At 42.5% G+C, this 16,701-nt stretch overlaps 2 protein-coding genes across 3 annotated transcripts; both read right to left on the reverse strand.

Annotated features, from left to right (window-relative positions):
- Positions 1 to 4,406: 4,406 nt before the first annotated feature.
- LOC113052683 (protein fem-1 homolog C-like) lies at positions 4,407 to 11,973 on the reverse strand. Its single transcript, XM_026217085.1, is given in 4 exon segments — positions 4,407 to 5,463; positions 5,465 to 6,420; positions 8,354 to 8,911; positions 11,393 to 11,973. Coding segments are annotated over 3 exon segments (1,854 nt in total). The 5' UTR covers positions 8,898 to 8,911; positions 11,393 to 11,973; the 3' UTR covers positions 4,407 to 5,109.
- Positions 11,974 to 12,884: 911 nt separating this feature from the next.
- Positions 12,885 to 15,939, reverse strand: LOC113052684 (transmembrane emp24 domain-containing protein 7-like). 2 transcript variants are annotated; one of them, XM_026217088.1, is made up of 4 exons: positions 15,884 to 15,939; positions 15,018 to 15,202; positions 14,081 to 14,326; positions 12,885 to 13,568 (listed from the first exon to the last, which is right to left on the reverse strand). In XM_026217088.1, exons 2-4 carry the CDS (start codon positions 15,162 to 15,164, stop codon positions 13,332 to 13,334), a joined length of 630 nt encoding a protein of 209 aa, XP_026072873.1. In that variant the 5' UTR covers positions 15,165 to 15,202; positions 15,884 to 15,939; the 3' UTR covers positions 12,885 to 13,331. The 2 variants fall into 2 exon arrangements, with proteins under 2 accessions (XP_026072873.1, XP_026072871.1); XM_026217086.1 differs by having other exon boundaries at positions 15,018 to 15,229; positions 15,884 to 15,937.
- Between the last annotated feature and the right edge of the window lie 762 nt (positions 15,940 to 16,701).

Below are 16,701 nucleotides of genomic sequence, written 5' to 3' on the forward strand. Positions count from 1 at the left end.
TGCTCCGGGTGTGTGCTCACAGTGTGTGTGTGTGTGTGTGCTCACTGCTCTGTGTGTGTGCATTTCGGATGGGTTAAATGCAGAGCACAAATTCTGAGTATGGGTCACCATACTTGGCTGAATGTCACTTCACTTCACTTCACTTCACTTCACTTCACTTAGTACAGGTGTTTTTGTCTGGACACACTGCGCATACGGTGACCCATTAAAATGTAACTATAAAAGATAAAAATAAGTATTAATAATGATTGCCTGAAAGCACTGTAAGTCACTTTGGATAAAAGCGTCTGCTAAATGAATACATTTTATTTTAATTTAAATTTTATTATTGGATTATTTATTTTGCATTTCAAGAAAACAAATTAAATAATGAAAATAATCAGTGTGATTATATTTAAAAATAAATTGAGTATAAAATAAAAAACATGTTTTATAGTACACTTAAAAATACAATGCTAATATTACCTTTTTTCTTAAAATTATTTTTCAAACCTAAAATCATCAAGCTTTTATTTTGGGAAGTAAGTGTGAGTGAAGTGAATGGGATTTTCATTCTGCTCCGAAACCATCATTCTGCTCTGACAACAATATCAGTGCGCTAATTAACATATTTATATAAAGGGGCGGACTGGCCATCTGTGTGATCTGGAGAAGATCTGGAGAATCACAGAACAGCTGGTACTCCAGGACGGCCCACAACCCACCGCACACGCAGTCATCACCTCATTCAGACTATAAGTCGCACCTTAGTACAGTCACATCAGTCCAAAAATACGTCATGAGGATGAAAAAAAACATATAAATCGCACTGGATTGTAAGTCGCATTTATTTAGAACCAAGAACCAAGAGAAAACATTACCGTGTACAGCCGCGAGAGGGCGCTCTATGTTTTCAGTGGTAGACTACAGGAGCACTGAGCAGCATAGAGAGCCCTCTCGCGGCTGTAGACAGTAATGTTTTCTCTTGGTTCATTTCTCTCGGTTCATGTCAAATTAACTTTGATAAATAAGTCGCACCTAACTATAAATTGCAGGACCAGCCAAATTATATTAAAAAAATTTGACTTATAGTCCGTAAAATACAGTAAGTATGGAACATGAGAGGGGAAAGAGTTACTCGCTAGGGATGATGTTAGGAAGTGATATTCAGGTTGCTACATTTTTAATGATTACAGTAGTTAAAACAGCTAAACTTCAACATTTTAGCTGTAAAATGCCACATGCAGTAGCTAATATTAAGAAATATTTTGTGCTTTTACTTTTAAAAATGTTGGTAACGTCATGTGCGCTGGCGTCCTCCCACAAGTTAAGAGATTTTAAACAAACATCTGCAGTTAACCAAATGAAACAATACACATTTTAATGCTATAAAAGTGTGCACATCGAGAGAAATAAACAGCAGATGTTATTGTTAACAACTTCTTTAACCTGAGCAAACGCTGCTAATACGTAGACATTTGTTAATAAAGTCAATAAAATGAAAACATGAATGTTTTAATGCTATTGAATAAAAAGAAACGATCCACTCGAAAGTCTCTGCTCATCATGACAGGACCTGGATCAGTGAGCTGCATCTAGGGCTGATGACATCACTTCCAGGTATGTTGTACACGCCCTTGTCCCTTAACTCCGCCCCCACGTCAAAACAGTGCCACGAATTTTCATTTGCAAAACTTTATTTTCTTTTGCAAAACGTAAATTTTTTGAACTCGTTTGAACTCCCAAACTGACTCAAATGATTCGCGTTCCCCAAACTGACTCAAATGATTCGCGATTCCGCTACGAACTCCCGAACTGATTCAAATGACTCGCGATTCCAAACTGACTCAAATGATTCGCGAACCCGCTATGAACTTCCGAAATGACGCAAATGATTCACTAACCCGCTACCAACTCCCGAACTGATTCAAATGATTCGCGATCCCCAAACTGATTCAAATTATTCGCGAACCCGCTCCGAACTCCCGAACTGATTCAAATGATTCGCGATCCCCAAACTGACTCAAATGATTCGCGAACCCATTTTGAACTCCCGAACTGACGCAAATGATTCGCGAACCTGCTTTCCACGTCGAAACATCCACGAACAGGGGCTGACTGGCCATCTTTGTGATCTGGAGAACGGCCTGTAAAAGTGTGATTTATAGTCCGGAAAATACAGTAAGTATGGAGCATGAGAGGAGAAAGAGTTACTTGCTAGGGATGATTTTAGGAAGTGATATTCAGGTTGCTACATTTTTAATGATTACAGTAGTTAAAACAGCTAAACTTCAACATTTTAGCTGTAAAATGCCACATGCAGAAGCTAATATTAAGAAATATTTTGTGCTTTTACTTTTAAAAATGTTGGTAACGTTACAGTTAATGCTTATAAACTTTGAAGATTATGTAGATTATGTATATACAGAAGTTACATTTGTAATGGTGTATTTTCATTTAGATGTGGTATTATTATTTGTGCAGTAAGATTAATTATTGCATAAATTAATTAAGATTATTAAGTAATAAATTCATTTTAAGACAGCATGGAATAGATTGTATAATATGCTGTTATAACAGCATATTATATAATCTATTCCATGCTATCTTGGAATAAAACCTTATTATTATTATTTATTTTTTATCCATTTCATAATTTGTTTATTCAGGTTGAGCTCAGACCAAGAGCAGAGAAAGACACTCACTCCAGCTCAACTTTAAATTACTTTTAAGCGCTCCAAGTCAGATTTTTGTTGTCAAACCACCCTCAGAAGAAGACAAAATACCTGACAGCACAGAGAGTGTTTAAGCTGAGTGTTTAGATCAACAGTACACAAAGATGGCGCAGACAGACTGTTGTCTAGTTTCCGCACCGATTGCTTTGGGCCGGGTTTAGTCAAAGTCCAGGGCCGGGTATTTATTCCCAGTCCGTCCCTGTTTATATATGGTATTCTTTATTTTGTTGGCACATGCACACCTGAGCAGCTCTCCTGCGCACATCAGTGAGAGATGGACCGAGAATAGATGCTGGGATTGAGCAGTGTTCTCTGGGAGCTGATGATGTAACTCCATCAGCGGGATATTTGGGAGAGTAGATCCCCCTTGAGCTGGGAAGGGTTAATAGATTGTGTCCCCAGAGCTCGTGTATCGTGTCACACTGCAGAAGTGGCTTTTCGGTGTCTTTACACACTGATGCATAAATACATTTACACAGCAATCGAACCTTTAAACCGTTGGGGTCTGCACAGCCTTAATTTATGTAGAATAGAATTTTGATTATCCTTAACTTAGCTGTGTGAAGATGCCTTTGAAGGTCTTGACGCTGATCTGAGTTCAGATGTTTGGCCAAATTCAGCATTACACCCGAACCAGCCCATATACAACACCCGCCAACCCCAATGAAGAACGAGGTCTCTGCAGTACAATCTACAGTCGACCGCACTTCTGTGGTCCTTCAGAGAGGTCAGAGGTCAGGCTCACACGGGTCGAGACTGAAGAACAGTCCGTCCACGGTTTCGCTCATACCTCACAAAGCACTGATGAAGGCCTGGATGTAGGACATATTGTGAGCAGGACATTATTCAAGGTTATTTAAAGACACGCAGAAGTAGGCTAAGTGTCACATGTCGAGTCCCGAAAGAAAAGGGTGTGAAAACAAGCAGAGCGGTTTCACTGAGAGCACTCTGGTGATAAAAGATATAATAGTTAAGATAAGATGTGTGATTTAGATGTGGATTCAGTGTTTCCAGATTTACAGAACCCCTATATCAAGTAAAGAACAGGATTTATGTCACGAGGGTCAGTGTTAGCAAGCATTGTTGACATTCATCACGTGATTTAAACACTACACAAACATCAATAATGCTTTGTGATGTTTCCACGGACTTCCACTACTGTACTGTGATGTGTTTTCAATCTAAGACATCGTCAAACTAGAGAATACCCATGTAGTGCAGACATGGTTTCATCGGCTGGATGTGAACATCAGGAAGATCTGAACACTGTGGAGCAAGTTATTGACTGATTAAAGATGATTAATAATAACATATCAGAATAAATACACAGACAGATGAGTCACTTACAGTAACAGAGTAAGAAAATAAATGAGGTTCATTTATTCTGACTTTAAGGAGACTTTAAAGTGTTGTGTTCAGAAAATGAAAGATTGCAGGCCGTCCAACGAGGAAATAACATGTTGAGGAAGGACACACAGATCACACCCTCTCTGAGTCACCAGAAAACACTCCCAAACCACCTGAGAAAGCTGAAGAACCAGGAAGAGAAGAGTCAGTCGAGTCAGATGATGAACGATCAGAACAGCTAACATTTTCAGGCATCTCCACACAAACTCACGAGGTGATGGAGTCTCTGTTATACAGACCTCAGAGAAGTCGTTCAATCTGCTGAAGCAAAACACAGACAAACGCTCGAGTGCAACGGAAGTTTATTATCAATTATGCTCTATGGACATCAACAAGCTTTATGCTATCATAATATGAATATCAAATATCACTGCAATAAAGTGCAAGTCCTTTGACTGTACATTTGTTTCATTTACTAGTGTATTGTGCCTGAAGAAGAATCTGAAGCCCTTGAGTTCAAACCACACACATGTAGCTGAAGCTGAAGTTAGACTACACGACTGCATCATCATCATCTTCATCATCATCATCATCATCAGTTAACACCGGCACTGGTTAGTATGTCTGACAGTAAACCGTTTACACTTCAGCACATGCTGTGTGATAACAATCAAGAGGTTTGGTTTTTACAGCTCGTCCAGGTTCAGAGATGAATCATTCAGAAGAGCCACGTGCCCTGGATCCACCATCGGAGGAGAAAGATGAACATAGAGTAACAAAAAACAGGCATTGGCATGAACACGTGGCACAGTCCAGTAACACAGAACAGTCCTGACATCACAGCCTGTGCATAGGAAGAAGAAAAGCACTTATGGTATCTGCAAACATCGAGCAGGTCGTGATGCTCCTGGACGCTGGAGGAGATTCCAGTCCGCTCCAGAGAACCAGACCAAGCAGCATCCTACCGTCTCGGCATAGAGAAAGCAAAGGAGATGTGAACCTGCAGCACGAAACGGAGAAGGAGACTCAGCTGAAGCCACGTCCGTCACTATCTGTGCAGCAGCACGAAGGCCTCCAGCCGCTCGGGGATGTTCCCGTGGTACACCAGGCCGTGTCTGATGATGGAGCGCGCCGCCAGACACTGCAGCGTGGTGTGGTTGATGGGCTGGATCAGGTTCTTGGCCAGCTCCTTCTGGTCCAGCAGGTCGCAGGCCGTCTGTTTGAGGGAGTTGGTGCTGTCGAAGTGTGTGCCGCAGGAGATCAGCAGCTTCATGATGTCGGGGTGGTTGTTGGACGCAGCCACATGCAGAGGACTGTTGTCATCCTGGTCTCTGCTGTTCACATCAGCACCACACTCCAGCAGGATGGACGTGACCTGGAAGGAGGGGAACTTGCAGACGGGGGTAGCGTCCCACACAGGTGGTGTTCCTGTCCACGGCCAGGTGCAGAGGACTGAAGCCGTTCTTCCCACAGGCCTGCAGCTTCAGGAACCTGTAGATGGTCTCTTTCTTGAAGTGGTCCTGCTCCACGGTGCACGGCACCTTCTCCAGCAGACAGATGAGGTGCAGGATGATGGAGAGCACCTTGCTGAGCTGCGCTGGGTCGGGGCCGGGCTGCGTCTGCTTGATGGCACGCTCGATCTCCAGCACGCTCTTACTGAGGATCTCCATCAGCTCCTGGAAGGACACGCAGGTCCCCAGCAGACCCTTGGCTCGGTCCTGCAGCATGAAGGAGAAGAGCTCGGCGAAGGACAGCAGGCTGCTGGCGGTCATGGGGCTGAGAGCGTCCAGGTGTCTCTGCTGCATGTCCAGAGCGTACTTCCACAGCTTGATGCAGCGCTCGAAGTTGCCCGAGTCGGCGTACACGGCTCCCCGGTAGCGGATGTAGTAGGAGGTGTCGGGGTGCGAGGGCCCGAGGATGCGCTCTCGGATCAGCAGCGCTTGCATGCGCATGTCGTCGGGGTCAGCGATCAGGCCGTCCAGCTCCTCGAAGGAGTTGACCTCCTTGCTGTAATCGTAGGCCGGCTCCAGCTGCTTGGGCTCGTCCTTCAGGAGCAGGTGGTTGGGCTCGCTGTGCCGCAGGTCCATGGCTCTCTTCCAGTACTTCAGCGCTCCCAGCAGGTCTCTCTTCTTATCCACGAACGTGGCTCCCAGCAGCTCCAGAGCGTTGATGCGCTCCGTTCTGCTGGTCTGAGGGTGCTGCGTGAGGAAATCCACGATGTTGGTGTGTCCCGTCACGCTGGCGGAGAGCAGCGGCGTCATCCCGTATCCGTCCTTCTCCATGCTGGAGCCGTACTTCAGGAGCATCTTCATGATCTCCAAGCTCCCGGACTCAGCGCAGTCGTGTAGAGCCGTGTTCCCTTCAGGACAGAGAGCACACAGAACACAAGACGTCAGAAACACTACAGCTACAGTAAGATAAACAGAAGCTGCGCTAAGTTAGGTTTGTTTGAATGTGCAGCACTAGCAGAACCAAACCGAGTCGGTTAGAATCTGAAACCCAGTTCTGTTTGCTGACGACACGCTTCACATGAGCTACGCTCTTCTGTCATCAAACTGAATTAACACTGAACTGGAGCTGAACACTACATTAGTGTCTTCTGCAGAACTGCTATAGATGAACTGAACTTACTTCCACATTCTGTGAGATTCACACTTCTAATCTGAACTGAACTATCCTGATCTGAATGATAAATATTGTCTTTAGTCTGAAGTGAAATAGTTTCCATCATTGGTTCTGTTATTTTGATGCAGAAGCCATTCTTGATCAGGACCAACAGAAACAAACAGAGCACATCAGGAGCACTTCACACAAACAGCACAGGGCTGAATAATCACCGAATCGCTCTCTTGTGTAGTTCTGAGTGCTTAATATTTCTCTCTACAGGTAATCTCAGGCATTTCTCCACTGGTTTAGTTGTAGTATAACCCATGCATATTTTTGACATTTGAGGCCTAATACTAATGAAAAGCAGTAATTCACTTTGAATGTTTTCAGCTCATTTATATTCATATAAAACTATAGAATGCATCATTCAATGTAAATTGTGATAATAACATTAAATAATCACAATTACAGTTAAGGGAATAATGGACAATAATGATTTTTGTTATAATCCTGGAGTTTATGAAGTCCGAAACACAAGCAACACTTTCCACGAGATGCACACACATCTGTCTGACGTTCACTTCAGTGTTCAAGCAGAACACACACATCTGTGATTGACCAATGACAACACTTCCCTAGTTTGAACAATTTAACACAGAATGGTCAACATTGATGAACTGATTGTGATGGATTACACCAGCTGTGCTTCTATCCTGAGTTAGGAAGCACCCAGCGAAGCTAGTTTCCATCCACTGAAGAGAGGAAGAGGACAAAACCATAACTTCCTAAAAAACTGCCACCAAGTATCACCACGAAAAAGTTATTTTTCATATTTCGCTGAAACTCATTAAACGCAGTCATGTTATCTTGCTTTCGGAGGAGGATGCTGTTTATGAACACAGTGGTGTAAGACTCTTGTGATGTGGTCCAGTGGTTATTACATCACACGAACACATCTGTGACCCGCGAGCACGACACCACGCAGAAGGGTCACGATTACAACATTGAGATTGAACTGAAACCTGAATAAATCATCTCTCCAGTGATGTGTGGTGTGTTCGGAGGACAATATCTGTCTGAGATACAACTATCTGAAAATCTGGAATCTGAGGGAGCAAAAAAATCTAGATATTGAGAAAATCCTCTTTAAAGTTGTTCAGATGAAGTTCTTAGTAATGCATATTACTAATCAAACATTAAGTTCTGATATATTTACGATAAGAAATGTACCAAATATCTTCATGAACATGATCTTTACTTAATATCCTAATGATTTTTGGCATAAAAGAGAAATGTATAGTTTGACCCATACAGTGTATTGTTGTCTATTCTCCAAATATATCAGAGACTTAACACTGCTTCTGTGCTGCAGGGACACAAATGAGTTTATGATGTGGACTGAGAAATGTATTCAGTGACTGTGTTTTCATCGTGGTTTATACGCAGGTTTTTGTATTGAATATAATAATAAATAAAAGTCTCCATCTCAACCGAGCTTTTTATGCACATTTTTAGAATTGATCCACATCTTGGTGTTTCCATCCAGCGTTTTATTATGTGATATCCCAAAATCAGCACAACAGGTGCGTAGGTGGATAGAAACACAGCTAATGAAGTTTAAACCAAATCACCTACTCTGTCTCTAACAGAAACGACTGACCGCATGAGAACCCCGCAGGTCTCACCTTTCACACTTTTCCGGTTGACATCGGCTCCTTTCTCCAGAAGGTACTGTGCGATCTCCTTGTGTCCTTTATAGCATGATATCATGAGGCAGGTGTGTCCGTGTCTGTTGGCCACCTCCAGATCTGCTTTGTGCTCCACCAGGTATCTGACGATGTCCAGGTGTCCGTCGAAGCAGGCGGCTCTCAGCGGCGTGGAGTTGGTGAGAGTGGTATTGTTCACAGAAGCGCCGTGTCCCAGCAGAGACTGCACCACCTTCAGGTGTCCGGCGGCCGAGGCGGCCCACAGCGGCGGCGCTCCCTCGATGATCTCGCCGTCGAAGTTCACCGATCCTCCCACCTCCACAGGTGCGCAGCAGCACTCGATCAGGTACTCCAGCAGCTCCAGGTGACCGTACCGAGCAGCCATCAGCAGCGGCGTCGCTCCGTTCGTCTTCTCCGCCATCAGCTTCATCACCTCGTGATCGCTCTTGTTCTCTAACAGTTTCTGGAGGAGTCTCAGTTTGCCGTCTCGGGCGGCGTTGAACACAGCCGTCTTTAAATCCATGGCAGAGGATTGCCCTGCGACAAAAACAACAAAATCAGACACATACAACATGCTCATGCTTTCAATACAAATTGTAGGGACGTCACACCGGTTAAAACAATCAGTGATACTGAGTGAGGATCCTGTGTGTCGAGATGTTACAGGAGGGGTTTATATGAATGTGTCTCTGAGGAAAGTTTAGGAGCTGTTTTCTTCTCATCTGGTCCCTGTAATGCACACTAATGCAGTGTTTATGAGCGGTAACCATGGAAACACTGTCTCTGCTGCTCCATGAGCTCCTCCTGCTGTCAGAGAGAGGAACTGCGCCTCATTCAGACACGATTCATGGAGAACAGATTCAGGAATCATTCGGTTTTTGCTTCAGATGTTGGGATTAATCAATCTAATTTAAATCTGAATCTGCAGCATCTTTGTTCAGATCGTGGTTGAAATGCAGTGGTTTCCTCTACTTTTAAAAGGAAAGAGCACATTACATGAAGAGATTGATTTCATTATTCATTTCATTTGGGATTTGTTTTAAAACTTCAGTTTAGTTAATTGACATTTACATTTCACAAAAAACTGTGTGGCATTCTAAGGGAGAAATAATAAAAGGACACCTTTTGATTTATGTCTTAAACACTCTTTTGTTACATAAAAAAATCATGAGCAACACACATTGTGAAATCAGTTTTGTGAATCCGATTGCATCATGAGTTGAGTGAATCGTTACGTCTCTATTAAATTTCCTAACCTTCACAAGAGCTTCAGTTTTGAGGAACATCCTGACATTCACAAACTACGAAGAGCTCAGTTTCCAGTATTTGGAGGCGTTCCTCTTTCCTCACAGGGGTGTGAACACTGAATATTCAATATGAAATTAATATGTTAAAAATAAAAGCACCATTAAACTTCATATTTTATCATGTGTTTCTTTGCTGGCCATAAATGCATGTAATGACGGTGTTCTTACGGTTATCAGACTGAGGAGACAACTTTCATGTGGATACTATTGTTTTTCTTAACATTAACATGACATGAGACAATATAAACATGATAAACATAGGGCAACTCAACTGTAAGTGGATTCTTTAATGTTTTTGTTCTTTATATATTTTTTATTCTTTATGTAATGTATTTGTGTACTAGGGATGTAACAATTAACCACAAGCCAGTTGTAAATCTATTAAAATGTGAGACGATTCAAATCGGTTGAGAAACAAATCACAATAGGAGTGTAGCAGGAGTTTATATGAAGGTATCTCTGAGGGGAACTGACTTTAGAATCTTTTAGATGACTTGATCTTTAGAAAACTTTACGTGCTATTTTCTTTTCATTTTGCATCTGAACATTAAAGTAGTGTTCAGGAGCGCAGCGCTGCTTTGTTTACCGCGGTAACCAAGGAAACACTGTATCATTGTTCATGAGCGCCACCTGCTGTCAGAGAGAGAATCTGCGTCTCATTCACAGCTGTTTCCTTTACAAAACTGAAGTCAAACCATTCTGTTTTTGCTTCAAATTCAGATATGAGACAGTTTAATTAAGATTAAAAACTACTCAACAATAAATATAAATGTAAAAACTACTCGTGCTGCATTTTTGTGTGGATCATGATTAAAATCCAGTGTTTGCCTCCAAATTTAAATGAAAAGAGCACAGACAAAGCCTCAGTTTGTTCATATTAAGAGATCTAGTCTATTCAAGTAACTTGTTTGATTTGGGGTTTGTTTTAAGATTTCTATTTCGTTTTGTTATATTTCGGTTTTACAAAGAAATGTGCAGCAACAGCCTAATAAAACATCTTTTCATTTGCTGTGTAATGTCTTCAATCTCATTCTGTAAAAAAAAAATAATAATGAGCAACTCGTGGGTAGAGTGAATCATTACATTTCTATTGTTTAAGCACATTTATATTTATGATCTGTATATCTTCGAACGCAATATTTTTGTTCCTCTCACAGAGCTGTCACGTGACTTCAGAGATTCTTCAGTGTGTTTGTGTTCATTGAAGAAAGAAAGTCGAGTAAATGAGTTAATGTTCGACTGTTCCTCGAAGGTGTTATGTGTCAAGTAACACTAAGTCTATGTTATCTACTCATAAAAACTGAACCAGAGAAACAAGATTGATTAGCACTGGGTTAGCTGCTAAAGTTAGTTAGTCAAACTATTTCTTCAGACGCTTTTAACACCGTCACCGTGGCTGTCAGTCATATGAGAGAGTTTCGTGAGTATTCGACACTGTTCCGCGTAGAAACCCTGAACGGATGTGAAATATTGGCAGGAGTGTGAGGATTGATTTCATCACGTGATGGGACACGAAACTAGCACAGATTATATTCACTTATCTTACTATAGAAGCACTAATGACGCTCAGGTCTACAGTTGAGAGTCATCGCGTGCTCCAGAGGATCATTATTATCTCTGTTGACATCCTCATTCAGAGTTTGACACAGATATCAGCTCAAACAGCACCGTTTCTCGGACTCTCGAGTCACAGATTCATTAAAGCACTCACCGGATCCTTCACGACCTCGACTGTCTCCGTTAACGGCCGTTTATCCGTGTCGGTGTTGTCAGGCACACAGTCTGTGAAGGTCCTTTAGCTCATGTCGAGTCCAAATAATACAAAGTGATAAAAATAGCGCGTCGCTGCGGCTCTTCCCTCCCCCGCTTCCGGTAACATCGGGCGCGATCCTCCTCAGTAAACACACACGATCGGTGCGGCGCGAACTCCTGTCAGAGGCTCACCAGATCAACATTATTCTGCCCTAAAGTCCATTTCTACTCCACATCTCGGTTCTGTTGTTCCTTCGACGAGTGTCGCTCTACTGCTGGTGTTCCCCGTCAGTAACGACGGCGCGAAGGTTCCGCCCCATCCTGCGTGATTGACAGACAAACGGTCCAATCACCGTCTCGCACAAACGTTTTCCATTTAAAGGTAAACGAAAACAGTCACGACGCGAGACTGAGCGCGAGTGCTTTAATAACGCGACCGTGCGGAGCCAACGGGACGATTCTGAGGGGTTTTCTCCTCAGTGAGACTTCAAAGACGGATTCACCGAAACGAGCGAGGCTTTAAACGCTCTTCCCGCAGATCTGCCCGTTCACTGCGCGATGCGTGACTGAAACAGCGCCCGCTAGAGGCCAGAGGACGACATTACGACAAGATCTCTTTCTGCTAGCCGGTTATTGTTTTTCGTATAATTCGTTGACAATGTAGTATGTAAACAAAAATGATGCCAGTGAAGTCTATAATAAGTTTAAAATGGACTTATTATGCATCAATGATTCCGTGTTTCTGCTTTATTTTGGGGAACCGTACAGAGAAAACATGCTAAATGCAAACGAATGTGATGTTTAAAGCAGTGACTCGATACTGATCCTGTGCAGACTCACGACACACTTCATAAGAAGACTTCACTCTGTACAAGTGGCTCAGAGGTGCTTCTGAAGTGGCATTTAACTGCCTTTACACACGGTTTAAATGCACTTTCACAGCAATTACACCTGTATACTTTAGGCATCTTGAGTTAAAGCTTCTCAGAATTCACTATAAAGATGCAATCCCACATAAGAGCCAGACTGAATTATGCCTGCTCAGCACCTGTGTAAATGCCACTTCAGAAGCGCTTCTGTGCCACCTCTGCAGTGCAAATGTGGCATATGACCGAGCATTACAGAGCAGATATCTGCTTTAGAGTCATGCTTTATGTGCTAATACAAACTTGCTAGTGTAATGCATAGAGCAATCCTTTAAAGCGGTGAGTTTTGCAATAGTTTACACACAGGGGACATCCACATTTCAGTGAATGAAGAGAGTACACGTCCAGAGATATAAGAACAAGCCAGTGCTGAAACTACAGGCCAGATGTCAAAACAAAGCCATTTCCAGCCTCAGGTTTTCTCAGAAGACAGTCATGCTCTTCTTGCATATGAATATGTAAAATTATACTTGATCAAATGCACACTTGAAAAGAATCGCAGGTTTCATGAAGAAGAGTCTTTGAGACGTTCCTCCAGACATTTATTAACCCATTCAAACAAAGTAAAGAAATCAATACACCGCTTAAAAAAAAAAAAAAAAAAACGAAAGTCATGAAAAGAAGATGCTGAGTAGGAAACATTAGCAAGGAAGCTTGTTTTTACAACATAAAGCAAATACATCTCTCTCTCATTCAAACACACAGTGGCTCTGTGAAGACTGAAGGATGAACGAATCTCGAGTGATGATGATGATGATGATACAATCAGACGTGTATAAACCACACTGGTGTGTCAAGCAGTGTCTGTACATCCTTTAATGTTCACATTGACGTCACGTAAACACTGTATTTCAGCGCTGTAATATTCTGCTGGATGTGAGCTGAGGATCACACGAGACCACGGACAACGAGCTCAAGGTGTTTAAGCTTAAATAACCCATTCTTTGTGTAAAAACCCTTGTATGTGAGGAGTTAGGAGCCCACGCGTGTTGTAGTGGTTTTCTTGTCTGAGAAGAAGCTCCTGAGGAGAAGCACCTGACTGATGCTGACCACCAGCAGGATGCAGGCCTCTCCGATGGACCAGAAGGCCACTCTGGTGTTCAGATCCTCGGCTCGACTGCGGCCCTGAGTCTCTCGCAGACGGAAGTGTGTCTGATAGTCGATCACAGACTTCAGCGCCTCGTGGATGGACACGCAGGCGGACTCCATCTGAAACACAGCATCAGCATCAGACAGCGTCTCAGCAGCAGCTGGTGCATTTACTCACAGCTGACAGTGTTAACAATCTATGACGTCTAGAACGAGAAATAATAAGGTCATTACATGATAACTCAGAATATATCAAAGTGCAATAAAAAGACAAGACTAAAATGTAGTTTAAAGAATTAAAACATTCAGAGTCATGCTGTTAATTTGCGGTTGCCAGATATTAATTCAAAATGAGCAAAATTAAAATGTTCATAATTTTAACCATTATTCATTTAGACTAAAACGCTCAGACATTTAGTCGACTAAAACCTGACTAGAACTAAAACAGGACAAGCTGGACTAAATATGATAAAAAACTAAGTTACATTTGACACTGGACTTACTGAGACTATCTAAAATAGCTGACAAAATGATCACTAAGCTAGCATATAAACCTCAACACGTGCTAAATAAACCCATTTTGGGAGGATGTGCCGTTGTGGGTCAGATTTCTGCTGGTTTATGATGATCACCTGTGTTAAAGCGGTCACTCGGTTCTCGTTGGGGAAAAGCGGAGGGTCGTCGCCGACTTGAAAGTCGAAGTACACGGTCTTGTGTGTGAAGGTGGAGAACTCGTTGCTGAAGCAGAACTTGAACGTGCCGTTTCTGGAGGCGGTGAAGGTGAAGCTGTCGTACTGCTTCTTCATCTCTTTATAGAGGACCGTCCCGTCCGGATCCTCCAGACGACAGTCCACATCATAGTGACCCCCAGTGACCACCTGCAGAGAGACACAGACCGCTCAGAGCTCACATCTCCAGCAGGACCTGCTCCGATCACACACTGCAGCTGACTGAGACACTACTGATGCTAATACTGCAAACATGGGACTCAACTGGAGGAAACAGCTTCTGAGAGACACACACACACACACTCTTACACACACACACACACACACACACACACACACTCTTACACACACACACACACACTCGGACTCAAACTCTCTAACCACTAGGCCACGACTCAATATATGGAAGTAACTACTGTATCTTCTGACACTGCAAAAACCTGATGTTCTTCATGGTTTGTCTTGTTTTCCGGAGCAAATGATAAAGATTCTTAATTCAAGATTAAAGGAGTTTAGAATTTGAGTTTGAAATTGATCAAAGTGAAGTGAGTTTATGATTAAAACAAGAATATCTGCGCATGTGCTCAGAAAAATCCTCTTAATTTAAAGGAAACAGGTTTTCATTCCCCACTGGCAGATATTTGTTCTTGTTTTAACCATAAGCTCAGTTTCTCAGAAAACAAGACTTCATATTTTAAACTCCGTGTCTCCAGTAAATGTGTCTTGATTTCAGGATGTTTAGATATTTGATCTGGAGAACACTAGTATTCTTCAATGTTGAGCAGGTGCATCGGTGCAGTCCGAACATGATGAGATTAGTGAGTTACTGTCCTCTGTGTACCTGGAACTCTAGTGTGCACTTGGTGCCGACGCTGATGTCCTCATAGAAGCACTGCTTGGCGTTGTCTGGCAGCTCGAAGGTGAGTTCAGACGCACGGATCCATCCCAACATCAGCTGCACACACAGCAGCAGAAACCAGAACAACATCTTCTCCTGCAGCTCCACTGAACGACCACTGGACACAGCTGCGGCGAGAGAGAGACACTTCAACACTGTGAGAGAGGGAGAGAGAGAGAGAGAGAGACTTAAACACTGTGAGAGAGGGAGAGAGAGAGAGACTTAAACACTGAGAGAGAGAGAGAGAGAGAGAGAGACTTAAACACTGAGAGAGAGAGAGAGAGAGAGAGACTTAAACACTGTGAGAGAGGGAGAGAGAGAGAGACTTAAACACTGTGAGAGAGAGAGAGAGAGAGAGAGAGAGAGAGACTTAAACACTAAGGAAGAGAGAGAGAGAGAGAGAGAGACACTAAAACACTGAGAGAGAGAGAGGGAGAGAGTGTGTGTGTGAGAGAGAGAGAGAAAGAGTGAGTGTGTGTGTGTGTGTGTGTGTGTGTGTGTGTGTGTGTGTGTGTGTGTGTGTGTGTGTGTGTGTGGTTCCTGTCAGAAGCAGCAGCTCAACAGTTCGTCAGAATCAAGTGTTCAGATATGATCAGATATTATTCTTCATCTGCAGCAGATTGTCATTCATGAACCCGGATGTCGATCGGCTCATCAAGCCGCGGTTACGCGCGCGCGGCGGACGCGAGCTCGAGCTCAGCTTGTTCAAACACATCCGTGAGCGCAAATACGACAAGACACATCATCCTGCTGCTCTAAATCATCAACTTTACAGCAAATACCGATGGGTAGTGATGAGAGCGGCTTACCTCGAAACCGAACCGGAAGTAGGAAGTTGATTGACGGGTGACATTGCACGTGCGTGCGTAACTACGTCACAACGTCACCGTGTGTCCCGTAGTATAAGATTTTATTTTGTTTTGCAATTTTGTACGTGTTGTAATGTTTCATTTTTTTCATTTTTATTATTATTATTACTTTTTTTTTTTTTAATACAAATATTGTATAAAATTTTTTTTATAAAAAAACTAATTTTGTTCGGCAATTTCACTAAATAAAACAAATCTAACAGCTATCAGCTATCGTCGTGTATACATTTAAAGATATTTTCTGAAAGTAAAAATGTGTAAGAATACATCTGTTCTATTGAAAAAAGTACTTTGTTTAAATATAGCAGTTTAATTTATGCTAAACCAGAAGTTTAATCATAAAGTTGTTATTATGTACATTTTATTGTATGTTTACTGTTCAATCTCAATAAAAGTGTGATGGAGTTGCAAGAACATAAACACACACACACACACACACACACGCACACACACACACACACACACACACACACACACACACACAGAAGATCTGGAGCTCCTGCTGTTACTCACAGTTCTGAATGAGACTCGAGCACACACTGTTCAGAAAGCTGTCACACAGTTTAAGAATGTGATTCAGTGAAACATGCACCTGTCACCCGTCTCCATTAAAATACTCCATTCAGTGATCTGATTCTGTTTCTCAGTCGCTTTGACTGTTTTATGGGAAATCACAAGTTGCACATCTGTAGAAAGTATCACTAACCAAAACATTTAATTGATGCTTCAGGTGTTAAATTACTAGTTAAACTGCCAAC

Source organism: Carassius auratus, chromosome 33 (assembly GCF_003368295.1).
Source record: "Carassius auratus strain Wakin chromosome 33, ASM336829v1, whole genome shotgun sequence".
Classification (NCBI taxonomy): domain Eukaryota; kingdom Metazoa; phylum Chordata; class Actinopteri; order Cypriniformes; family Cyprinidae; genus Carassius; species Carassius auratus.

What these genes read in the sequence shown, in the direction of transcription:
- LOC113052684 (XM_026217088.1), bottom strand. Translation starts at nt 15,164, where the DNA reads ATGTTGTTCTGGTTTCTGCTGCTGTGTGTGCAGCTGATGTTGGGATGG. An exon ending in AGTGCACACTAGAGTTCCAG is followed by an intron (nt 14,327 to 15,017) that starts GTACACAGAGGA and finishes GTCTCTCTGCAG; the next exon opens with GTGGTCACTGGGGGTCACTA. An exon ending in GAGTGACCGCTTTAACACAG is followed by an intron (nt 13,569 to 14,080) that starts GTGATCATCATA and finishes GCTGTGTTTCAG; the next exon opens with ATGGAGTCCGCCTGCGTGTC.